The 27,500-nt window shown below is 41.9% G+C and overlaps 1 protein-coding gene across 2 annotated transcripts in view; it reads right to left on the bottom strand.

Moving 5' to 3' along the window:
- limk1a (LIM domain kinase 1a) overlaps positions 1-27,500 on the bottom strand; it is a 133,920-nt gene that overhangs the window by 100,324 nt on the left and 6,096 nt on the right. Inside the window, exon 1 of one of the 2 annotated variants that reach the window (XM_061919169.1) lies at positions 8,720-8,866. The exons of the other annotated variant lie outside the window; for it this stretch is intronic. Within the exon in view, the coding sequence (XP_061775153.1) occupies positions 8,720-8,817 (98 nt within the window). The 5' untranslated portion in view covers positions 8,818-8,866. Of the gene's footprint in view, positions 1-8,719; positions 8,867-27,500 lie in introns of those variants that run through there. 2 annotated transcript variants of the gene reach the window in all.

Raw genomic sequence — 27,500 nt, 5'->3', positions numbered from 1 at the left:
CCAGGATGGACCGCTCGTCCAGAGTCAGGACCCAGGATGGACCGCTTGGGACATCCCTGCGCTGCTGATCCGCCTCCGCTTGGGATGGTTTCCTGCTGGCTCCGCTGTGGACTGGACTCTCGCGGCTGTGTTGGATCCACTATGGACTGAACTTTTCACAGTACCATGTTAGACCCGCTCGACATCTATTGCTTTCGGTCCCCTGGGGGTGGGGCTTGCCGACATATGTGGTCTTCTCCAAGGTTCTCATAGTCCTCATTGTCACCAACGTCCCACTGGGTGTGAGTTTTCTTGCCCTTATGTCGGCCTACAGAGGACGTCGTAGTGCTTTGTGTTGTGGTTTGTGCAGCCCTTTGAGACACTAATGATTTAGGGCTATATAAATGAACATTGATTGATTGATTGAAGGTTGGTTGCATAAACAAAGGCCCAAGCTCTCTGGCAACGGAGCAACGCAGGAAGTGATCACTGATCAGTGGGAGTGACACGCTAACAGCCAATCAGGTAACAGTATCAGCTATCTAGTTTGGTTACGACATCTTGTTGTCTCGTGGAGTGAGAAGAAATTATGGATAAAAGAGGAAAAGTCAACTTGATTGAATGGCAGCTTTGGGAATTTTCTTTCAAAAGGGACCATAGTCAGACCAATGTGGTCTGTACATGAAGCAAGGCGCTCGTCCCTACCAAGACCGCCAATAGCACACCACCTTAGCCGCGCTCACCCTTTAGAGCACAGCTGTAAGTGCCTGCCACTAAACCTGCAGAAAATAGTTCTTCTCAGGTGTCTCTACATTTTCACACTTTGCACTATTTTGTTACATTTTTTTAAGCATTTCTTACATATTCCTTATTTTTGAAGTTGCATTTTCAGAGCTGATTGTTAAGTGTTCAATCTTGTTTACATTAAATTAATTTATAATTAGGGGTGTAACCGTACACAAAAATTTTGGTTCGGTACGTACCTCGGTTCAGAGGTCATTTTCGGTACAGTAAGAAAACAACAAAATATACATTTTTTGATTATTTATTTTACAAATTTGCTAACTATTCCACCCAAAAATATTTTTCATAGTGGAATATTTGAATGTGAAGTAATCAGAAACTTGGATAGGTCATAATAACATTGATTTTGAAGTGAATTATATTTATATAGCACTTTTCTCTAGTGACTCAAAGCGCTTTTTACATAGTGAAACCCAATATCTAAGTTACATTTCAACCAGTGTGGGTGGCACTGGGAGCAGGTGGGTAAAGTGTCTTGCCCAAGGACACAACGGCAGTGACTAGAATGGCGGAAGCGGGAATCGAACCTGCAACCCTCAAGTTGCTGGCACGGCCACTCTACCAACCGAGCTATGCCGCCCCGATTTTGATTCAATATTATGTTTTGAGCAATGACAGTTTGAAAGAAAAAAAAAACAGCTTTGTTTTATTAGTCAACGTTACAACTTTTTCAAAATTACATTTAGCCTTTAAGCTTTTTTTATTTCACTTTTGTTTATGTTTTTGTTTATTTTAATAGTATTTTTAAAATGTGCCATTAGCTGTGGGCCGTAAATGGCCTCCGGGGCACACTTTTGACACCCCTGCTATAGATTAAAAAACATAAAATCTGATAAATCTATGGGTAAAAAAGCAGAGCCTGGCGACGCATGCGCATATATCATATCTCTCTCGCTCTCTCTGTCTCTGCCCCTCCCTCACGAAGACTGCTGTGCACACCACTTTTTGTTTGTTTTTAACCCCTTCTTAACCCTGAACGTACATTGAAAATACATGCAACCCTAACTTAAAATGCCGGACATTTGAGGCATTTAAGAAACTCCACCCGGACAGCCCAGCAAAAGAGGACATGTCCGGTGAAAAGAGGACGTATGGTCAGTCTATCATAGCCCGATGCTAGCATGCCGTGTATTGGTTTTTTTTTTTTGGATTGATTGAAACTTTTGATTGATTGAAACTTTTAATAGATTCTACATATTCCGTACAATTGACCACTAAATGGTAACACCCCAATAAGTTTTTCAACTTGTTTAAGTCGGGGTCCACGTAAATCAATTCATGGTGCCTCGGTGTGCATTGTTTACAAAACGTGCGGTGCGCTACTTAATATCTCCGTGTCGTTCGGTACACCTCCGAACCGAACCGAACCCCCCGTACCGAAACGGTTCAATACAAATACACGTACCGTTACACCCCTATATATAATTCATTAACTCAACGACTCAAGCAAGTTGTTTTTTGCACGTTCTCTATATGTTCTGTATTATGTAAATTTTCAGAATCTGCTTGTTCTATTTTGGGGACGAAGTAAAACAAAGAAAACAATCTGAATGTCTCTATTTTCAAGTTATCACCCCATGATTTCACGTAGGTTTTCCTCCATGCGGGCCTTGAGCTATAATGACTTTGACACACCTGTACTACTGTATGTTTTTGCAAGTATACTGCTGGCCTATATCATCCATCCATTTTCTACCGCTTATTCCCTTTTTGGGGTCGCGGAGGGCGCTGGCGCTTATCTCAGCTACAATCGGGCGGAAGGCGGGGTACACCCTGGACAAGTCGCCACAGATAGACAGACAACATTCACACACTAGGGCCAATTTAGTGTTGCCAATCAACCTATCCCCAGGTGCATGTCTTTGGAAGTGGGAGGAAGCCGGAGTACCCGGAGGGAACCCACGCATTCACGGGGAGAACATGCAAACTCCTGGAATTGAACCCAGGACTGCAGGACCTTCGTATTGTGAGGCAGACGCACTAACCCCTCTGCCACCGTGAAGCCTATATCTTATAATGCAAAAATAATTACCACTTCCAAAGACATGCACCTGGGGATAGGTTGATTGGCAACACTAAATTGGCCCAAGTGTGTGAATGGGAGTGTGAATGTTGTCTGTCTATCTGTGTTGGCCCTGCGATGAGGTGGCGACTTGTCCAGAGTGTACCCTGCCTTCCGCCCGATTGTAGCTGAGATAGGCGCCAGCGCCCCCCGCGACCCCGAAAGGGAATAAGCGGTAGAAAATGGAGGGATGGATATTGATTTAACTAGTAAAACTGGATCATATTGTAAACACACTGTAATATTGGGGTTCTTTGAAGAAAACATTCAATCCCAATTTTCAAACCCACACGACACACAACAAAAGACACGAGGTGAGGAACTAAGCATACTAAGTTTCCCACACGTTCATTTATTTGTGGCGGCCCGCCACGAAATAATTATGGCCGCCACAAATATAAAAAAAATATATATATATTTTATATATATATTTTTTTCGGCTTTTGAAGTGAATGAAGTGAAGTGAATTATTTTTATATAGCGCTTTTCTCTAGTGACTCAAAGCGCTTTACATAGTGAAACCCAATATCTAAGTTACATTTTAAACCAGTGTGGGTGGCACTGGGAGCAGGTGGGTAAAGTGTCTTGCCCAAGGACACAACGGCAGTGACTAGGTTGGTGGAAGCGGGAATCGAACCTGCAACCCTCAAGTTGCTGGCACGGCCGCTCTACCAACCGAGCTATGCCGCTCGACCGCTCATAGAAGCAATGGGACTCCGTCTGTGAATGGAGCTTGTAGTTACATATTATATAAATATGTACATAAAGTGTTGTAATTATATTTCAACTCCGCATTCTTCTTGGTCATCGCCGCCACCGCTAACCCCCCCCCAACATACCCCCCCGCCCGACCAGACCACCGCAAATAGATGCCTGAAGTATGGGCATCTTTTTCATAGGAACTGCACCACATTTAAGGAAGTGAAGAGACAATGTGAATGTAGGACAATGTCACATATAAATATCACTTTTGGTAAAACAAAGATTTTTTTTCATGGCCGAACGCAACCGAGTCTACACTCAGGTTCAACTGTTCCTGAGAACCATAGAACATGACCACTGGTGTAAAAACCACAAAGGGAAGTGTCACACAGTCAGTTAGCTGCTTCACTTCAATGCTCGCTCACCCCCACAGATTCAATAAAGTATCGTTTTTCTATTTTATATTCTAAATACTGTAGTGAATTAACACTTGGGCGATATGGCTAAAAAAATTTATCATGTAATAAATATTTTACTATGGTCGATATTAATAATTATTCCTTTTTTAATGAACAGATTCTGTTCATAACTTTTATGGACAGAATTTCAAGGCGCAGTCAAGGCGTTGAGGGGTTCTGGTTTGGTGGCCACGGGATTAGGTCTCTGCTTTTTGCAGATGATGTGGTCCTGATGGCTTCATCTGACCAGGATCTTCAGCTCTCGCTGGATCGGTTCGCAGCCGAGTGTGAAGCGACCGGAATGAGAATCAGCACCTCCAAGTCCGAGTCCATGGTTCTCGCCCGGAAAAGGGTGGAGTGCCATCTCCGGGTTGGGGAGGAGACCCTGCCCCAAGTGGAGGAGTTCAAGTACCTAGGAGTCTTGTTCACGAGTGGGGGAAGAGTGGATCGTGAGATCGACAGGCGGATCGGTGCGGCGTCTTCAGTAATGCGGACGTTGTATCGATCCGTTGTGGTGAAGAAGGAGCTGAGCCGGAAGGCAAAGCTCTCAATTTACCGGTCGATCTACGTTCCCATCCTCACCTATGGTCATGAGCTTTGGGTCATGACCGAAAGGATAAGATCACGGGTACAAGCGGCCGAAATGAGTTTCCTCCGCCGGGTGGCGGGGCTCTCCCTTAGAAATAGGGTGAGAAGCTCTGCCATCCGGGAGGAACTCAAAGTAAAGCCGCTGCTCCTTCACATCGAGAGGAGCCAGATGAGGTGGTTCGGGCATCTGGTCAGGATGCCACCCGAACGCCTCCCTAGGGAGGTGTTTAGGGCACGTCCAACCGGTAGGAGGCCACGGGGAAGACCCAGGACACGTTGGGAAGACTATGTCTCCCGGCTGGCCTGGGAACACCTCGGGATCCCCCGGGAAGAGCTAGACGAAGTGGCTGGAGATAGGGAAGTCTGGGCTTCCCTGCTTAGGCTGCTGCCCCCGCGACCCGACCTCGGATAAGCGGAAGATGATGGATGGATGGATGGCATTTTTTAATGACCTATCTAAAGTAAGGAACAGGATAAAAATATATTAAATGCAGCTGGGATAGGCTCCAGCACCCCCTGCAACGCCAAAAGGGACACGCGGTAGAACATGGATGGATTGATTATATATGTAATTCATTTTCATATAAAGCCATAAAGGAATGGAACGACCTCACAACAAACTTGAAAAGTTTAACAGATTGCTCTTCATTTACAATTGAAGTTAAAAAGTGGCTTTGGAGCAATCAGAGCTGCTCACACGGTCAATAAGGTGGCCACTATGTTAGGCAGATCAACTTCATGTGTGTTATATTTATCCATGACAGCATTTTTGTTGTAAATTGTGAGGTGTGTGTTTGTTAAAATCATGATTGTTTTTACAAATGATGACAGATATGAACAAAAGCATGTATTGTCTTTGTGTGATGATGTCAATGAGGTGTGGTTGTATTGTATATTAAGTATGTGTCCATGAAAGGGAATTTTATGACTTGTCTTAATTCAATTAATGCTATAGTATGATTTTATTGTCATAATTGTATTGCATAATTTTTGTATCACTTTAATTTAGGTAGCCAGGGATTGCAGATGGAAATGAGCTATTTAGCTATAATCTGGTACAGAACATATCTGTCTTTGAGCTTAATATTTCCATGCATTGTCCCTTCAAATAAAGACTAAACTAAACTAATTAAATATGGTAAACAATTTTATTTCAAATGGAACTTTTTGTGATTATAATCCCCTCAGCTATCAAGGCGGAAAGGAAATGTCAACACAAGCATGGAAAACAAAACAAATTAAAAGAAAATATTAAAATCACATTAAACACTTAACAATAACTTCTTAAAATGAAGGTGCAAAAATAAGAAATGCCTAATAAAGTGCAAGAAAATTGTGCAAACTTAGAGAAACCTGAGCTGCCTGTAAATTACAGCTGTGCTCTAAAGGGTGAGCAGGGTATTAGCGATTTTGGTGGGGACGGGCACCTTGTCCACTTGTATACACATCTGATAATTGTTAATTTGTTGTTTTCAACTTGTGTGTCCGCATGTCACATTTGAACAATAAATACTACATATTATAATTGATCTATGTTTGTGTTGTACAAACCCCGTTTCCATAGGAGTTGGGAAATTGTGATAGATGTAAATATAAACGGAATACAATGATTTGCAAATAATTTTCAACCCATATTCAGTTGAATATGCTACAAAGACAACAAATAATCATTAACTCTAGAATTTGATGCCAGTAACACGTGACAAAAAAGTGAGAAAGGTGGCAATAAATACTGATAAAGTTAAGGAATGCTCATCAAACACTTATTTGGAACATCCCACCGGTGTGCAGGCTAATTAAGAACAGGTGGGTGCCATGATTGGGTATGAAAACAGCTTTCCCAAAAAATGCTCAGTCTTTCACAAGAAAGGATGGGGCGAGGTACACCCCTTTGTCCACAACTGCGTGAGCAAATAGTCAAACAGTTTAAGAACAACGTTTCTCAAAGTGAAATTGCAAGAAATTTAGGGATTTCAACATCTACGGTCCATAATATCATCAAAAGGTTCAGAAAAGAAAAGGTGATGTAACACAGTGGTGAACATGCCCTTTCCCAACTACTTTGGCATGTGTTGCAGCCATGAAATTCTAAGTTAATTATTATTGAACAAAAAGAACAATAAAGTTTATGAGTTTGAACATCAAATATCTTGTCTTTGTAGTGCATTTAACTGAATATGGGTTGAAAATGATTTGCAAATCATTGTATTCCGTTTATATTTACATCTAACACAATTTCCCAACTCATATGGAAACAGGGTTTGTACTTGTGTAGTGCTTTTTCTACCTTTTTAAAGGAACTCAAAGCGCTTTGACACTATTTCCACATTCACACACTGATGGCGGGAGCTGCCATGCAAGGTGCTAACCAAGACCCATCAGGAGCAAGGGACGGTGTGGCGAAGTTGGTAGAGTGGCCGTGGCAGCAATCTGAGGGTTACTGATTCAATCCCCTCCTTCTACCATCCTAGTCACATCCGTTGTGTCATTGAGCAAAACACTTCACCCTTGCTCCTGATGGGCCCTGGTTAGCGCCTTGCATGGCAGCTCCCGCCATCAGTGTGTGAATGTGGAAATAGTGTCAAAGCGCTTTGAGTTCCTCAAAAAAGGTAGAAAAGCGCTCTACAAGTACAACCCATTTTACAATTTACAAAGGGTGAAGTGTTTTGCTCAAGGACACAACTGACGTGACTAGGATGGTAGAAGGTGGGGATTCAACCAGGAACCCTCAGGTTGCTAGCACAGCCACTCTCCCAACCGCGCCACGCCATTCCCTTTTACTTCCATAAGTTGTCTTGTAGGAATAACTTTCAGAGTCATGTTTGTTCCAATCAAGTCCACCTGTTGTGATATTTATCTTTTATTTATATTAATTTATGGATGCTATACTCCGGCTTCCTCCCACCTCCAAAGACATGCACCTGGGGATAGGTTGATTGGCAACACTAAATTGGCCCTAGTGTGTGAATGTGACTGTGAATGTTGTCTGTCTATCGGTGTTGGCCCTGCGATGAGGTGGCGACTTGTCCAGGGTGTACCCCGCCTTCCGCCCGATTGTAGCTGAGATAGGCGCCAGCGCCCCCCGCGACCCCGAAAGGGAATAAGCGGTAGAAAATGGATGGATGGATGGATGGATGCTATGACTTAGAGCTTCACGGTGGGAGAGGGGTTAGTGCGTCTGCCTCACAATACGAAGGTCCTGCAGTCCTGGGTTCAAATCCGGGCTCGGGATCTTTCTGTGTGGAGTTTGCATGTTCTCCCCGTGAATGCGTGGGTTCCCTCCGGGTACTCCGGCTTCCTCCCACCTCCAAAGATATGCACCTGGGGATAGGTTGATTGGCAACACTAAATTGGCCCTAGTGTGTGAATGTGAGTGTGAATGTTGTCTGTCTATCTGTGTTGGCCCTGCGATGAGGTGGCAACTTGTCCAGGGTGTACCCCGCCTTCCGCCCGATTGTAGCTGAGATAGGCGCCAGCGCCCCCCGCGACCCCAAAAGGGAATAAGCGGTAGAAAATGGATGGATGGATGGATGGATGACTTAAATACATGAATTTGGGGTGCTGGATTGATTTCTTTTAAAAACTGGTGTTCCACATTCAAACTGGTGCAGAGAATTATTAAAATTACAATATTAAAATGACCAAATTGTTCATCCATCCATCCATTTTCTACCGCTTAGTCCCTTTTTGGGGTCGCGGGGGGCGCTGGCGCTTATCTCAGCTACAATCGGGCGGAAGGCGGGGTACACCCTGGACAAGTCGCCACCTCATCGCAGGGCCAACACAGATAGACGGACAACATTCACACTCACATTCACACACTAGGGACCATTTAGTGTTGCCAATCAACCTATCCCCAGGTGCATGTCTTTGGAAGTGGGAGGAAGCCGGAGTACCCGGGCAGAACCCACGCAGTCACGGAGAGAACATGCAAACTCCACACAGAAAGATCCCGAGCCTGGATTTGAACCCAGGACTGCAGGACCATCGTATTGTGAGGCAGACGCACTAACCCCTCTGCCACCGTGAAGCCCAAATTGTTCATATTTCCGATATATGAACACAGTTACACAAACTTTGAAACACTTAGACAAAAGTGCAAGAAGAATTCTGCCGCTGCACTTACTTGTTGAGCTGAAATCGCTTCATGCTGTGCTCAGTCTTTGCTGCCATTGCCCCGGCAGAACCGAGGCCGTTATTTTGAAAAGCCACACTCGCGTCCATCGTTCTGGTGCTGAACTCGCAAAGTTGCTTTGAGTCATTAACGACGCTCCTGCTCTCTGCCCTATCTCTCCCGCCTTTTGTTTCCTCCCACACAGCAGCTGCCTTTTTTGTCCCCAACTACTTCCTGTCGCCGGCCCGGTCCTCTGGGAGCACACTTGACTCTGTGACATCACGGCCTCCAACAACAGCACGTTTTGCACCGTCTGAGACCTCAATTGGGTAAAAATCCTCTAAACAAGCAAATAAAAAATAAACTAGGGATGCATGATGTTTTTTTTTTTCTAGCCGATACGGATAACTTCCGGTTTGCAAGATTGAAACCAATAACATATTTATATATCTATTATTTTTCAAATGAGAATTTGACTGTAGTTTGAAAAAAGTCAAACGGTATAGCTCGGTTGGTAGAGTGGCCGTGCCAGCAACTTGGGGGTTGCAGGTTCGATTCCCACTTCCGCCATCCTAGTCACTGCCGCAGTGTCCTTGGGCAAGACACTTTACCCACCTGCTCCCAGTGCCACCCAGACTGGTTTAAATGTAACTTAGATATTGGGTTTCACTATGTAAAGCACTTTGAGTCACTAGAGAAAAGCGCTATATAAATATAATTCACTTCACTATATATCAATGAAACGACGGTGGAGTTGATCAACTGTACCAGTGGATTTGTCCACCTTGTCCACCTTCAGACAGAGCTGTGAGCAATTGAAATTGGATAACATCTCGGAGAAGCTTTCCCCTCTGCAAAGCGAAAACACGATCAATTTGAGCGCTAGGATGGACAATTAGAGCTGACAAACCATAGGAACGTGTTTGCTCGCCTAACCAAAAACAATTCTTATCTACAATTCGGTGTGTGTGTGGCTGGGTCAGGCTGTTAACATCTGTTAGACCAGTTTAGCGAAAAGCGCTCTGAAAAATGCCTCCCCTCCTTCTTCAAAGACACCTGGGACGTTGACTGCGTTCAAGGACTCCGAGCACCCATAGACTACTCCAGTGTTTTTCAACCACTGTGCGAGATAATGTCTGGTGTGCCGTGGGAAATTAACATAACCTAATTGGTCCCCAAAAATCTGTTTTGAAAATCAATATTTATAATAATGAGCCATTGTATAGTGCCAGTGTTGTGTAGAGCTTGGCAAGGTAACCATGTATCAACTAAGGTAACTCCATATAAGTAGTTTGGTAAGCAGGTAGTTCATTGCTTTGTAGAAGTCGGAACACGTCGATGATTTGTCGTGATCCCAACATGCAGAGCACAGCGGGAGACAGCACAAGGTTAGAAAGGTATGGAACGCTTAAACCAAAAATGAACAAAAGGCAAGTCTTTCTAGGAAAAGGCACTGAAGCACAGGGATGGCTAAGCAAAACGGAACTGGCTACAAAGTAAACTAAAACAGAATGCTGGACGACAGCAAAAACTTACAGCGTGTGGAGCAGAGATGGCGTCCACAAAGTACATCCCTACATGACGTGACGATCAAAAATGTCCCCACAAAGACGGATAGCGTACGCACAGCTGAAATAGTCTTGATTACCAAAATAAGAGCGCAAGACAGGAACTTAAGCACTACACACAGGAAACAACAACAAACTCCAAACGAGGCACGACAACCTGGTGGAGTTTCATTTTTGAACCTTTTCTGTTGGAGGTGTGCCTCCGTATTTTTTTTAATTAAAAAAAATGTGCCTTGGCCCAAAAAAGGTTGAAAAACACTGACGTAGACCACAAGGAAGTGTTTCACATTTAGAAAAAAAATAAAAATAATATGACTCCTTTAATGCGCCTTATAAGCCGGTGCGCCTTATGAAAAAAGATCGAAAATAGACCAATCATCGGTAGTGTGCTTTATAATCCGGTGCGCTCTATGGTCCGGAAAATATGATAATTGTGATTATAATTTTTGCAAGATAGTCCAAACCTACTGGAAAATAACCCCCAAAGTCAGGGAAATGATTGCGGAACTCCGGAAATACATGTCATGATGTGGTCTGGATTTTTTTTATTTTCTCTTAGTTTTAAGACTCCATTAGTTCCTGTTTTTTCCACGGCGATTTATGATTTTCACCTGCCTCTTGCGTTCGGGACACACCTGTCTCTAATCAAGAGACCGGTATTTAAGCCTGTCTTAGTCTGTCAGTCGGCCTGCCATCATTGCTTGTATTCACGCGATACCGTAGTCCATGTGGTTCACTTCATGCCGTGTTCAAGTAAGTTTTGTTTGTTCTAAACCATAGTTTATGCTGTTTGTTTCATGCCACAAGTTTTGTGTTTGTTCCACGCCATAGTTTATGTTTGTTTACCTCATGCCCTGCCAAGATTTCTGGAGTTAGATTACTAAATATGTTCCTACCGGCAAGCCTTGTCTGGAATAGTCCGTTTGCATCCCGGGACAACAAACCTTGCAGATGTAGCGACGAACGGTATTTAGTGACAGTGGTTTTTTGAAGTGTTCCTGAGCCCATGTGGTGATATCCTTTAGAAATTGATGTCGGTTTTAGATACAGTGCCGTCCGAGAGATCGAAGGTTACAGTCATTCAATGTTGGTTTCCGGCCATGCCGCATACATGGAGTGATTTCTACAGATTCTCTGAACCTTTTGATGATATTATGGACCGTAGATGTTGAAATCCCTAAATTTCTTGCAATTGCACTTTGAGAAACGTTGTTCTTAAACTGTTTGACTATTTGCTCACGCAGTTGTGGACAAAGGGGTGTACCTCGCCCCATCCTTTCTTGTGAAAGACTGAGCATTTTTTGGGAAGCTGTTTTTATACCCAATCATGGCACCCACCTGTTCCCAATTAGCCTGCACACCTGTGTGATGTTCCAAATAAGTGTTTGATGAGCATTCCTCAACTTTATCAGTATTTATTACCATCGTTCCTAACTTCTTTGTCACGTGCTGCTGGCATCAAAATCTAAAGTTAATGATTATTAGCAAAAAAGAAAAAGGTTTATCAGTTTGAACGGAGGGACGGCGTGGCGCAGTGGGAGAGTGGCCGTGCGCAACCCGAGGGTCCCTGGTTCAAATCCCGCCTAGTACCAACCTCGTCACGTCCGTTGTGTCCTGAGCAAGACACTTCACCCTTGCTCCTGATGGCTGGTTGGCGCCTTGCATGGCAGCTCCCTCCATCAGTGTGTGAATGTGTGTGTGAATGGGTAAATGTGGAAGTAGTGTCAAAGCGCTTTGAGTACCTTGAAGGTAGAAAAGCGCTATACAAGTACAACCCATTTATCATTTATTTATTTAACGTCAAATATGTTGTCTTTGTAGCATATTCAACTGAATATGGGTTGAAAATGATTTACAAATCATTGTATTCCGTTTATATTTACATCTAACACAATTTCCCAACTCATATGGAAACGGGGTTTGTATGTTCCGACCTGCAAGCCTTGTCCGGAATAGTCCGTTTGCATCCCGGGAGAACAAACCTCGCAGTAAGCTGTGACCCCCCCGCCCCCCCGTTATGACAATACAGAAGGAATAGGACTAGTAGTACGAGAGTACGAGCAAGGTCATCAACGAGCAAGGTCATCAACCTTTTTTAAAGAAGGTGATGAGGTCAAAATAGAAAATGTATCCAAATGTGAAGAAAACTGTAGAAAAGACACTTTCTGTAAATGTATGCAGTGAGAGTTTGACTTCACACATTAAGAATCTAATGTGCACATCCAAGCATCACTATGGCAACGACATCTAGGTAATAATTCACACATAACTCATTTCCGTGACCGCACAATCCACGAAAGAATGATTCCAGAATGATCCGCGACTACAATTGTCACATCTTCATCGCGGGGTTGTTGCCGAGGTGCTGCAGGTTGTGTTGCCGGGCAGACTTGGTGTGCAGCAAAAAAACAGCCGAGTCACCGCTGCCCTTTCTGGGTCTCTGCTGCTTCGGCAAACCACACGGTCGCCGGCGGCGATGGACATCGTCATCTTCCACCTTTGACCGTGTTGACGTTTTCTCACAGTAAAAAGGAGCATCATTATCACGGCGATGACGAGTCAAAAGTGTGTCATCGGGGGATATTTCTGCAGTAGCGATACAATGAAAAGTGCAAACAAGGCCCAGTCAGCTGGGATTCATGTCAAAAAGCTTGGTGAGCAGAAAACGGAGAGCCCAGTTTTTATTTTAAAAAATGCATCACAGCAAACTACAACCTGAATGAACAAACTAAACGAAACAGGCAAGTTATACGGCTATCCGACTATGAGTGACGATTACAGGGTGCAGAGAAGGTAGGCAAAATGCAAGCAGTTCCCTTTATAGGCGTGAGAGGCAGAAAAAAAACCCCACAGGAACTGAGAAAGCCACAGACCACTGTGGCGTAGAGAAGACAAAGAACCAGCACTGATAAAGGGAACATGGTGAAACTAAATAGAGGTAGTTAACAATGTTGGTATGCTGGCGGGAAACGGAACAAAATGTAAAACACAGAGACCGAACAGGAAGTACGACCAAAACCAGAGCAGCAGGTCAGGTGGGATTATGACAGTTTGTCTTGCAAGTATGGAACAATTGACAATAAAGAATAGTTTTAGTCCTGAAGATCGGTCTGAGTGTAAAATGTCCGATATTGTGCAAAGCTGGACTTCCAGTTAACATCTAAATGTCCCCCACTTTTAGTCAAGTCATTTACAAAAAGGTAAACGTGCTCGGCTACAGGCTAGTCGTAGCTGGCAGCTACACAACAGCTAAGCACACAAGCTAGACATACGTAAGAAGTGTCTTTCATTGAACAATATTGCAGTGTAAAAAATATGTCAATACAAACAAGTATTAAATAATTTTTGTTGCAATTACTTACGTATTCAGTAACAAACGTGTCTGCATCATTTTAATTTATGGCATCATGAGCTTGGATATTTACCACTCCACTTCAACTCAAAGACAGCATAAGTCAATTCCAGACGGTTAATAATTAATATTTAATAAAATTGGTCTTTTTCCAAACCCGCCATTTGATCTCTGTTTGATTTATATCACTTGATCAAACCTTTTCTAAGATTCCACACTGCAGAAGAATAAAAGTATGCATGATAATAATAATACAATAATAATAATAATAATAATAATGATAATAATAATACAACTCTAACATTTGACAACCAAACAATTAAACAAGGCGACACGGTAAAAAATCTGGGTAATATCTTCGACCCAACTCTCTCCTTTGAGTCACACATTAAAAGCGTTACTAAAACGGCCTTCTTTCATCTCCGTAATATCGCTAAAATTCGCTCCATTCTGTCCACTAAAGACGCTGAGATCATTATCCATGCGTTTGTTACGTCTCGTCTTGATTACTGTAACGTATTATTTTCGGGTCTCCCCATGTCTAGCATTAAAAGATTACAGTTGGTACAAAATGCGGCTGCTAGACTTTTGACAAGAACAAGAAAGTTTGATCACATTACGCCTGTACTGGCTAACCAGCACTGGCTTCCTGTGCACTTAAGATGTGACTTTAAGGTTTTACTACTTACGTATAAAATACTACACGGTCTAGCTCCATCCTATCTTGCCGATTGTATTGTACTGTATGTCCCGGCAAGAAATCTGCGTTCAAAGGACTCCGGCTTATTAGTGATTCCCAAAGCCCAAAAAAAGTCTGCGGGCTGTAGAGCTTTTTCATTTCGGGCTCCAGTACTCTGGAATGCCCTCCCGGTAACAGTTCGAGATGCTACCTGAGCAGAAGCATTTAAGTCTCACCTTAAAACTCATTTGTATACTCTAGCCTTTAAATAGACTCCCTTTTTAGACCAGTTGATCTGCCGTTTCTTTTCTTTTTCTTCTATGTCCCACTCTCCTTTGTGGAGGGAGTCCGGTCCGATCCGGTGGCCATGTACTGCTCGCCTGTGTATCGGCTGGGGACATCTCTGCGCTGCTGATCCGCCTCCGCTTGGGATGGTTTCCTGCTGGCTCCGCTGTGAACGGGACTCTCGCTGCTGTGTTGGATCCGCTTTGGACTGGGCTCTCGCGACTGTGTTGGATCCATTGTGGATTGAACTTTCACAGTATCATGTTAGACCCGCTCGACATCCATTGCTTTCCTCCTCTCCAAGGTTCTCATAGTCATCATTGTCACCGGCGTACCACTGGGTGTGAGTTTTCCTTGCCCTTATGTGGGCCTACCGAGGATGTGGTAGTGGTTTGTGCAGCCCTTTGAGACACTAGTGATTTAGGGCTATATAGGTAAACATTGATTGATTGATTGATTCCTGCTAATGTTGTATGGGATCACTATCGATAAGGAACAGAAGTCAAAGCACAAGGACAGGAAGTAAAAACGTATCAGTAACGTCAAAAGTAGGTTGAAATACAATTGAGAGTTTAAAAAAGGTTAAGCAGTGTCAACAGTAGGCATGGTAACTGAACCTCAGGGATGTCCCACATCAGAGATTCCACGGTCTTACTTTAAATCCAGCTCCTGGACCGGATCACCTCACAGACGTGGAACAAGTCTACCTCAACAAGAGTCAGTAAGATAGCAATAATCTCAGATCACATGCCAAAGCTGTGGTTCAGGTGACTTTGTACACCTTCTCACTAGGGCTGTGAATCTCTGGGTGTCCCACGATTCGATTCAATGTCGATTCTTGGGGTCACGATTCGATTCAAAATCGATTATATTTTCCAATTCGACACGATTCTTGATTCAAAAACGATTTTTTTCCCCGATTCAAAAGGATTCTCTATTCCAGGGGTAGGGAACCTATGGCTCTAGAGCCAGATGTGGCTCTTTTGATGACTGCATCTGGCTCTCAGATAAATCTTAGCTGACATTGCTTAACGCGATAAGTAATGAATAATTCCGCTGGTAATCACGATATTTAAAATAACGTTCAAAATATAAAACATTCTCATTCATTTTAATCCCTCCATCTGTTTTGTACCGCACCTGTTCAAGAAATAATATTATTAAAAAGAATTAGAGACTTATTATACTCTAAAAATGTTGGTCTTACTTAAAAAATACACACATTTAGTTGCATTCAGTGTTAAAAAATATGATATGGCTCTCACGGAAATAAATATTAAAATATTTGGCTTTCATGGCTCTCTCAGCCTTAAAGGTTCCCGACCCCTGCTCTGTTCATTCAATACATAGGATTTCAGCAGATCTACCTCAGTCTGCTGACATGTAAGCATAGTAGATTTTTGTAAAAAGCTTTTATAATTGTAAAGGACAATGTTTTATCAACTGATTGCAATAATGTAAATTAGTTTTAACTATTAAATGAACCAAAAATATGACTTATTTTATCTTTGTAAAAACATTGGACACAGTGTGTTGTCAAGCTTATGACATGTGATGCAAGTGTAAACCACTGTGACACTATTGTTCTTTTTTAAAATTTTTATAAATGTCTAATGATAATATCAATGAGGAATTTTTAATCACTGCTATGCTGAAATTATAACTAATATTGATACTGTTGTTGATCATATTCATTTTTGTTTCACTACTTTTGGTTTTAATCAGTGTTGTGTTTGTGTCTTTCAATTGCTCTGTTTATTGCAGTTCTGAGTGTTGCTGGCTCAGGTTTGGTTTTGGAATTGGATTGCATTGTTATGGTATTGCTGTGTATTGTTTTGATGGATTGATTAATAAAAAATAAAAATAAAAAATCGATTTTTTTTTAAATGAGAATCGATTCTGAATCGCACAACGTAAGAATCGCCATTCGAATTATAATCTATTTTTTCCCACACTTCTACTTCTCAACAATCTGCTGGTGTTCCCATGAATACTCCCCAGCTTCTCTCACACTGTCAACCATGCCTTTCCACAAGAGAGGTGGCAGTCCGCCCTCTGCTGGACAAACAATGCAAGGACCTCACTGACAAAAAACATTCTTCATCTTTGCAGTTACAAAGACCATTTTAAAAATGTTTTATTTTGGTGACAAATATACAATACTAAACAAAAAAAATATAGTCAACTTTTCATAATAGAGGTTAGGGTTGCCACACTGATATCATTTTTTTGGTTTGGTACCAGTGGTACCAAACCCCTGGTACCGGTCCATGACACATTTGCTACCAGCCCGTACAGAAACATTAAATGATTTATAAACTAACACACTTTCTCCAACTTAACTTTAGTCCGTCCCACTAAACACACCAATAAGATTGTTTATATATGTATATTTCACGGTGGCAGAGGGGTTAGTGCGTCTGCCTCACAATACGAAGTTCCTGCAGTCCTGGGTTCAAATCCAGGCTCGGGATCTTTCTGTGTGGAGTTTGCATGTTCTCCCCGTGAATGCGTGGGTTCCCTCCGGGTACTCCGGCTTCCTCCCACTTCCAAAGACATGCACCTGGGGATAGGTTGATTGGCAACACTAAATTGGCCCTAGTGTGTGAATGTGAGTGTGAATGTTGTCTGTCTATCTGTGTTGGCCCTGTGGTGAGGTGGCGACTTGTCCAGGGTGTAACCTGCCTTCCGCCCAATTGTAGCTGAGATAGGCGCCAGCGCCCCCCGCGACCCCGAAAGGGAATAAGCGGTAGAAAATGGATGGATGGATGGATATTACAACTCCTGACAGGAAGTCACCATTTGTTATAGTACATTAGTGAATATATACAATTTTAATGTGTCAGGTTGGGGCCAAATTCAAATTTTCATCTGCCGGGTCATTGTATATATCAGAGGTTTCTTGACCTGGTTGACCCCAGGACTTAAACTACTCTGAATTAGTAATCTTACTCTTGAGTTTGATCATATTAAATAAATAAAATATCTGACCTACTTACAGTTCTCTACCTTGTAAAAGGATATAAAAGCATGTGTTAATCACAAAGGTTAAATTATTGATTCAACAAATAAACCTTAGGTTTCGGTCAGACTGATTAGACAAAATACATTTACATAAAATATACATTATGTTCTGCTAGAATAAATAAAAATAATTAATAATAGATGTGTTTTTATCTAAACTGTCAATAAAATTAAAGTTAAATGAAAATACCACTTTAGTCATAATTTTTGCGCTTAAGAAATTTCAGTTTTTTATATTGTCATTACTGCCACATGTGGTAGAAAAGTGTATTACAAATAAGTACCGTTGTGAAAAAAGACATATATTACATTCTAATAAATATTTTTCTTAAAAAAGAAATAAAACCCTCTTTTGTGTTTAATAATTATGTGTAATAATGGCGGTTGATTCTTTGCACGGAGTAAGAAGACAGAGACATTTTCTCAAAAAAACGACAGTGCGCCTTGTAACCCGCCCCTAATAATTTTGGTTCTGCTTACCGACCTCGAAGCTATTTTTTTTTTTTTGCAGTCCTAACTTATATCCATCAGTAGACTCGCTATGGAAGTGCGAAAAACTACCGGTGCAACAAAGACAGGGAGAAGACACGTAAATTTGGTTAGCGTTATTACTTGAATGACCACAAAGAAGAGTTTTAATAAAAAAATCATAATACGAAAGCCAATCATTTATTTATATATGTATGTATGTATGTATATATATATATATATATATATATGTATGTAGACATACATATGTATGTCTACATACATACATATGTATATATATATATATATATATATATATATATATATATACATACATACATACATACATATGTGTGTATGTATATATATATATATATATCAGATTAATATCAGATTAATTACATTTTACAATTTGGATTAATCATAATTAATCACAGGTAATTACTTCACTTGCATGATTAAAATTCGCTTCAGAAAAGACCCCAAAATGTGTGCACAAATATATTTTATCGTCATCCAGGAACCTTTGAAAACGTTTATTTGAATGCATGCCATTTATTTATTAGTAACTGTTTTTGTCAGAATACACAAAACTTTGTGTTGCCATGATTTCCCGGCGAGAAGACAAAAGCTGTCTTGGATCTTACCAAAAAACAGGCTTGTAAAACTCCACTGTGTAGCATGGGAAGCAACATGAAGGTGTTCTGTTTCTTTGATGTATTGTAATCCAGAGAAATATTTTGTGTTGACCCGAGAACTACAAAGCAGAGAGGAAGCAGGACCGGCTCCCCTCCAGGCGACCTTTTCTTTGAACTGTTTTGTAATCAAAGGCGATGGCTGTTTACGACCCCCGAGCCTTAGAAACAGCTGTTGCCATCTAATCAGGTAAACTCCAAGTAAAAGAGGTGGTGTACAATTTTTCATCAGAGAGCGTGGAACACTGTACAAGGGTACAGGTGCGCATGTTTCTCCTCACTGAGCCAAATTTAATTCTGTCTCTGTTAGGGCGATGGCTATTTACGACCCCGGCCCCTTAGAAACAGCTGTTGCCATGTAATCAGGGAAACTCCAAATAAAAGAGGTGTACAATCTTTAATCAGAGAGCGTGGAAAACTGTACAAGGGTACAGGTGCGCATGTTTCTCCTCATTGAGCCAAATTTAATTCTGTCTCTGTTAGGGCGATGGCTATTTACGACCCCCGCCCCTTAGAAACAGCTGTTGCCATGTAATCAGGGAAACTCCAAATAAAAGAGGTGTACAATCTTTAATCAGAGAGCGTGGAAAACTGTACAAGGGTACAGGTGCGCATGTTTCTCCTCATTGAGCCAAATTTGATTCTGTCTTTGTTAGGGCGATGGCTATTTACGACCCCCGCCCCTTAGAAACAGCTGTTGCCATGTAATCAGGGAAACTCCAAATAAAAGAGGTGTACAATCTTTAATCAGAGAGCGTGGAAAACTGTACAAGGGTACAGGTGCGCATGTTTCTCCTCACTGAGCCAAATTTAATTCTGTCTCTGTTAGGGCGATGGCTATTTACGACCCCCGCCCCTTAGAAACAGCATTTGCCATGTAATCAGGGAAACTCCAAATAAAAGAGGTGTACAATCTTTAATCAGATAGCGTGGAACACTGTACAAGGGTACAGGTGTGCGTGTTTCTCCTCATTGAGCCAAATTTAATTATTTCTCTGTTAGGGCGATGGCTATTTACGACCCCCGCCCCTTAGAAACAGCATTTGCCATGTAATCAGGGAAACTCCAAATAAAAGAGGTGTACAATCTTTAATCAGATAGCGTGGAACACTGTACAAGGGTACAGGTGTGCGTGTTTCTCCTCATTGAGCCAAATTTAATTATTTCTCTGTTAGGGCGATGGCTATTTACGACCCCCGCCCCTTAGAAACAGCTGTTGCCATGTAATCAGGGAAACTCCAAATAAAAGAGGTGTACAATCTTTAATCAGAGAGCGTGGGAAACTGTACAAGGGTACAGGTGTACGTGTTTCTCCTCATTGAGCCAAATTTAATTCTGTCTCTGTTAGGGCGATGGCTATTTACGACCCCCGTCCCTTAGAAACAGCTGTTGCCATGTAATCAGGGAAACTCCAAATAAAAGAGGTGTACAATCTTTAATCAGAGAGCGTGGAAAATTGTACGTGTTTCTCCTCATTGAGCCAAATTTAATTCTGTCTGTTTAATTCCCTGCTTCTTGTCTTGTTTAATAGATGTCATCAGTTTTATCTAAAGTTCTTTCAGGATGTATTTCAAAGTGAAATTTGCCATTCTGTCTCTGTTTAATTCCCTGCTTCTTGTCTTGTTTAATGATGTCATCAGTTTTATCTAAAGTTCTTTCAGGATGTATTTCAAAGTGAAATTTGCCAGTCGGAGTCTCCTCACTCATTTCTGTACCGACGTATGAATTGATCTGATCGCTGACCTTGTAGAGTTTGTTAAAGTAAACGACCACGTACGGTACAAAAAAAAAGGTTAATTTAAGTGTGTTCAAGATTACCGCAATATTTTTTTGCGATTAATCACGAGTAAACTCGTTAATTTTGACAGCCCTGGTAGAAATATGATTATGTACATATTGTAGATCCAACAAAACAAACATGAAAAATGGAAATACTAACCATCTGGAGTTTTAGCGCGGTTATTATTAATGCTGTTTATGGTTACAGCCCTACCAGGAAGTGACAAGGTATTCCTTGGGAGTGGCCGTGTTGTAGTGGCCGGGTGATGCTTAAGGGGTCCTCCGAGCTCGTGGTGAGTACTGTGATTTAAAGTAGAACACACCCAAGGCTACTATGTCAGGAGAAACGAGTGTAAAAGTGACTAAACGGGTGTTATTTCATGTTTCGAGGACTCTACTTAATGGAAATTGCGGAAATTAGTTTACCACAATCAAGCTTGGAACCAATTATGTACCCTATATTTACACACAAACATTTGGGGCGGTTTAGCTCGGTTGGTAGAGCGGCCGTGCCAGCAACTTGAGGGTTGCAGGTTCGATTCCCGCTTCCGCCATCCTAGCCATTGCCGTTGTGTCCTTGGGCAAGACACTTTACCCACTTGCTCCCAGAGCCACCCACACTGGTTTGAATGTAACTTAGATAATGGGTTTCACTATGTAAAGCGCTTTGAGTCACTAGAGAAAAAGCGCTATATAAATATAATTCACAATTCACTTCACTTATATTCACACTTATAGACAATTTTGTCTCCAAATCAGCCTAACAAGCATGACTGAGTACCTGAAAAGAAAGCCCACACATGTTCTTCAAACAGAGAGGTTGCAAAAGAGATTAGTAACCTGATCCCCGGACGTTCGAACCACATTGCTGCCCTCCATCAACATGATTTCTCCGATAGAGTCTTCTCCCAGAGCTGTCAGCATGTTGAACTCTAACTTATAACTCACCACTATACAATATCCTGCCCTAATATCCTTCCAGTGCAATACATCCGACACTGATTGTCATTTATTACTTCCGTACTCTTGTCTTGTTCTGTATGTTGTACAGTATTTTGTACTTCTATAATGTTTTGTATATTGTACAGGATTGCTTATTATTTTATTGCAGGGGTGTCAAACTCAAATACAGAGTGGGCCAAAATTCTAAACTGAACAAAGCCGCGGGCCAAAGTTGAAAAACTTAACCTTTTAGTAGGGACCCAAACAAGTTTTGCATTGAATATTGAACAAGGAAGGCTTATATAACTTTAGAGTGACATGCAAAATCGAGTTTTCTTATAAATAAATGATAAATGGGTTGTACTTGTATAGCGCTTTTCTACCTTCAAGGTACTCAAAGCGCTTTGACACTACTTCCACATTTACCCATTCACACACACATTCACACACTGATGGAGGGAGCTGCCATGCAAGGCGCCAACCAGCGCCCATCAGGAGCAAGGGTGAAGTGTCTTGCTCAAGGACACAACGGACGTGACGGGGTTGGTACTAGGTGGGGATTGAACTAGGGACACTCGGGTTGCGCACGGCAAACTCTCCCACTGCGCCACGCCGACTAACACTGTTACAAATATGCGCCACACTGTGAACCCACACCGAACAAGAATGACAAACACATTTCGGGAGAACATCCGCACCGTAACACAACATAAACACAATAGAACAAATACCCAGGGCCCCTTGCAGCACTAACTCTCCCAACCCCGCCCACCTCAACCTCTTCATGCTCTCTCAGGGAGATCATGTCCCAAATTGCAAATTCCTAGCTGCTGTTTTGAAGCATGTTAAAACAAATAATGCACTTTGTGACTTCAATAATAAATATCGCAGTGCCATGTAGGCATTTTTTTCCATAACTTGAGTTGATTTATTTTGGAAAACCTTGTTACATTGTTTAATGCATCCAGCGGGGCATCACAACAAAATAAGGCATAATAATGTGTTAATTCCACGACTGCATACATCGGTATCGGTTGATATCGGAATCGGTAATTAAAAGTCGGACAATATCGGGATATCAGCAAAAAAGCCATTATCGGACATCTCTATTTAATATATTTTTCTTCTGGTCTTAATTTACCATAGCCATAGGTCATAAAAAACAGCAATAATTATTCATATTGAACAATATAAAACACTTATATCGTGATCTGTTGGTAGCGGGGGTGTATATTGTAGCATCCCAGAAGAGTTAGTGCTGCAAGGGATCCTGGGTATTTATTCTGTTGTTTTTATGTTGTGTTATGGTGCGGATGTTCGCCCGAAATGTCATTCTTGTTTGGTGTGAGTTCACAGTGTGGTGTAACAGTGTCAAAGTTGTTTATACGGCCACCCTCAGTGTGACTTGTATGGCTGTTGACCAAGTATGCTTTGCATTCACTTGTGTGTGTGTAGAAGCCGCATATATTATGTGACAGGACCGGCACGCTGTTTGTATGGAGGAAAAGCGGACGTGACGACAGGTTGTAGAGGAGGCTAAAAGCAGTACCTTTAAGGCACGCCCCTAATATTGTTGTCCGGGTGGAAATTCGGGAGAATGGTTGCCCCGGGAGGGCACTGAAATTCGTGATTCTCCTGGAAAGATCGGGAGGGTTGGCAAGTATGAGAATTGGCGTTGAATGCGGTGATACAGCAGCACCGCCACTGTATAATACCGGCGGGCCAGCTCTAATTTTAATTTATTATTGCCTCAAGGGCCAAATGAAATTACACGGCGGGCCAAATTTGGCCCGCGGGCCAGAGTTTGACACCCATGTTTTATTGGATAGTAGTCTGTTTATTTCAATTGTTAGTTTTTTCCTTTATTACCTCTTGTGTTATTTATTTTACGCCATATTTGTTCCCACTACCGCACCTTAAGTTGGAGTCTTTAATCTCGTTAAATGCAAATATAATGACAATAAAGTCCATTCTATTCTATTCTATTCTTCTATATTGACTTTCTGTGGCGGTGATTGATGACATACACACTAAAAAGCATGAATAGATGTGGCTCACACTAAGTCACACGTGCACTCACACCGCCCACACGTGCACATGCGCTCACGGATTAGAACGTACATCTTCATCAGACACTGTTGAAGTGACAAAATGATTCCAAGGGTGTGTGTGTGTGTGTGTGTGTGTGTTTGTGTGTGTGTGTGTGTGTGTGTGTCGGGGTGTTTGGGTTTGTGTGTTGTTGAAGGTGTGTCTATGTTCCTTGTGTGGATTTGTGTTCCTGTCATCTGTTTTAGTTTTTTAGTTTTTATAAATTTTGCTGAATTTAAATTAAAAAAAAAAAAACACATTGTCATTATGGGTTTTTTTGTGTAGAATTTTGAGGACAAAAATGGATATATTCCATTTTGGACTAAGGCTGTAACGTAACAAAACATGGAAAAAGTGAAGCACTGTGAATATGATCTGTGTATATATATATATATATATATATATATATATATATATATATATATATATATATTGTAGCTGAGATAGGCGCCAGCGTCCCCCGCGACCCCGAAAGGGAATAAGCGGTAGAAAATGGATGGATGGATGGATGGATATATATATATTTTTTTTTTTTAATTTATTATTTTTATTTTATTTATTTATTTATTTATTTTTTTTTTGGGCCTTCTCATAATTTTCTGTCAAGCCATAATTTTCTTGCCTTGTTCAAATTTTATTTAGTATAATTTAATACCACTGATGGTGTTTTGCTTAAACCAGTGGTTCTCAACCTTTTTTCAGTGATGTACCCCCTGTGAACATTTTTTTAATTCAAGTACCCCCTAATCAGAGCAAAGCATTTTTGGTTGAAAAAAAAGAGATAAAGAAGTAAAATACAGCACTATGTCATCAGTTTCTGTTTTAATAAATTGTATAACAGTGCAAAATATTGCTCATTTGTAGTGGTCTTTCTTGAACTATTTGGAAAAAAAGATATAAAAATAACAAAAAATTGTTGAAATTAAAATCATCAACTTAAAGTGCCCTCTTTGGGGATTGTAATAGAGATCCATCTGGATTCATGAACTTAATTCTAAACATTTCTTCACAAAAAAGAAATCTTTAACATCAATATTTATGGAACATGTCCACAAAAAAATCTAGCTGTCAACACTGAATATTGCATTGTTGCATTTCTTTTCACAGTTTATGAACTTACATTTATATCTTGTTGAAGTATTATTCAATAAATATATTTATGAAGGATTTCTGAATTTTTGCTATTTTTAAAAAAATCTCACGTACCCCTTGGCATACCTTCAAGTACCCCCATTTGAGAACCACAGGCTTAAACAATTGCATGTCATAACAAAACAATTACCAGTTAAAATATTGTGTTTATATTGTTAAACTGTTCACCATGACTACGTTGAAAAATGTACATCTAATATACAGTATGTGTATGGTATATATCAGGGGTCGGGAACCTTTTTGGCTGAGAGAGCCATGAAAGCCAAATATTTAAAAATGTATTTCCGTGAGAGCCGTATAATATTTTTAAACACTGAATACAACTAAATGCATGCAATTTTAAGTAAGTCTCTTATTCTTTTTAATAATATTGTTATTCTGAAACTAACCAATAATTACCAGCAGAATTATTAATTACTTATCGTGTTAAGCAATGACAGCTAAGATTTATCTGAGAGCCAGATGCAGTCATCATAAGAGCCACATCTGGCTCTAGAGCAGGGGTCGGGAACCTTTTTGGCTGGGAGAGCCATGAAAGCCAAATTTTTTAAAGTTTATTACCACGAGAGCCGTATCATATGTTTTAACACTGAATAATAATCGTGGGGCGGCATAGCTCGGTTGGTAGAGTGGCCGTGCCAGCAACTTGAGAGTTGCAGGTTCGATTCCCGCTTGTGCCATCCTAGTTACTGCCGTTGTGTCCTTGGGCAAGACACTTTACCCACCTGCTCCCAGTGCCACCCACACTGGTTTATATGTAACTTAGATATTGGGTGTCACTATGTAAAGCGCTTTGAGTCACTTGAGAAAAGCGCTATATAAATATAAATCACTATCACTAATACAACTAAATGCATGCATTTTTTAAGTAAGACCTACATTTTTAGTCTCATATTTTATATCATTTTTATTCTGAAGCTAACCGATAATAAATAAAATACTTCTTTGGCAACACTAAATTGGCCCAGTGTGAATGTTGTCTGTCTATCTGTGTTGGCCCTGTGATGAGGTGGCGACTTGTCCAGGGTGTACGCCGCCTTCTGCCCAAATGCAGCTGGGATAGGCTCCAGCAACCCCCGCGACCCCAAAAGGGACAAGCGGTAGAGACTAGATGGATGGACTTCTTACCATTGATGTGACTTAATAAACAGGTGCGGTTGAAAAACGGATGGATTAAAATGCATAAGAATGTTTTATATGTTAAACGTTATTTTTACACCGATTACTGGCGGAATTATTCATTGCTAATCGTCTTAAGCAATGTCAGCTCAGATGTATTTGAGAGCCAGATGCAGTCATCAAAAGAGCCACATTTGGCTCTAGAGCCTTAGGTTCCCTACCCCTGGTATATATGGATGATCGTTACTGGAATCAGCCGCATTAAATCCTGATCTACAAAACAACTTGCTATTGAAACATAAAAAAGGATATTATATTGTTATAAAACAGTATAATATATGTATTTTCCCAACCCTAATGTACAGCCTTCCCGGTAAGGTTTATTCAGGTGTACTGGAGAGGAGGCTACGTCGGATAGTCGAACCTCGGATTCAGGAGGAACAGTGTGGTTTTCGTCCTGGTCGTGGAACTGTGGACCAGCTCTATACTCTTGGCAGGGTTCTTGAGGGTGCATGGGAGTTTGCCCAAGCAGTCTACATGTGCTTTGTGGACTTGGAGAAGGCATTCGACCGTGTCCCTTGGGAAGTCCTGTGGGGAGTGCTCAGAGAGTATGGGGTATCGGACTGACTTATTGTGGCGGTCCGCTTCCTGTATGATCAGTGCCAGAGCTTGGTCCGCATTGCCGGCAGTAAGTCGAACACATTTCCAGTGAGGGTTGGACTCCGCCAAAGCTGTCCTTTGTCACCGATTCTGTTCATAACTTTTATGGACAGAATTTCTAGGCGCAGTCAAGGCGTTGAGGGGTTCCGGTTTGGTGACCGCAGGATTAGGTCTCTGCTTTTTGCAGATGATGTGGTCCTGATGGCTTCATCTGGCCGGGATCTTCAGCTCTCGCTGGATCGGTTCGCAGCCGAGTGTGAAGCGACCGGAATGAGAATCAGCACCTCCAAGTCCGAGTCCATGGTTCTCGCCCGGAAAAGGGTGGAATGCCATCTCCGGGTTGGGGAGGAGACCCTGCCCCAAGTGGAGGAGTTCAAATACCTAACAGTCTTGTTCACGAGTGAGGGAAGAGTGGATCGTGAGATCGACAGGCGGATCGGTGCGGCGTCTTCAGTAATGCGGACGTTGTACCGATCCGTTCTGGTGAAGAAGGAGCTGAGCCGGAAGGCAAAGCTCTCAATTTAGCGGTCGATCTATGTTCCCATCCTCACCTATGGTCATGAGCTTTGCGTCATGACCGAAAGGATAAGATCACGGGTACAAGCGGCCGAAATGAGTTTCCTCCGCCCTTAGAGATAGGGTGAGAAGCTCTGCCATCCGGGAGGGACTCAAAGTAAAGCCGCTGCTCCTCCACATCGAGAGGAGCCAGATGAGGTGGTTCGGGCATCTGGTCAGGATGCCACCCGAACGCCTCCCTAAGGAGGTGTTTAGGGCACGTCCAACCGGTAGGAGGCCACGGGGAAGACCCAGGACACGTTGGGAAGACAATGTCTCCCGGCTGGCCTGGGAACGCCTCGTGATCCCCCGGGAAGAGCTGAACGAAGTGGCTGGGGAGAGGGAAGTCTGGGTTTCCCTGCTTAGGCTGTTGCCCCTGCGACCCGACCTCGGATAAGCGGAAGATGATGGATGGATGGATGGATGG

The sequence above is a fragment of the Nerophis ophidion genome, linkage group LG13 (assembly GCF_033978795.1).
Source record: "Nerophis ophidion isolate RoL-2023_Sa linkage group LG13, RoL_Noph_v1.0, whole genome shotgun sequence".
NCBI lineage: Eukaryota > Metazoa > Chordata > Actinopteri > Syngnathiformes > Syngnathidae > Nerophis > Nerophis ophidion.
This window is presented reverse-complemented; position numbering and strand designations above follow the sequence as displayed.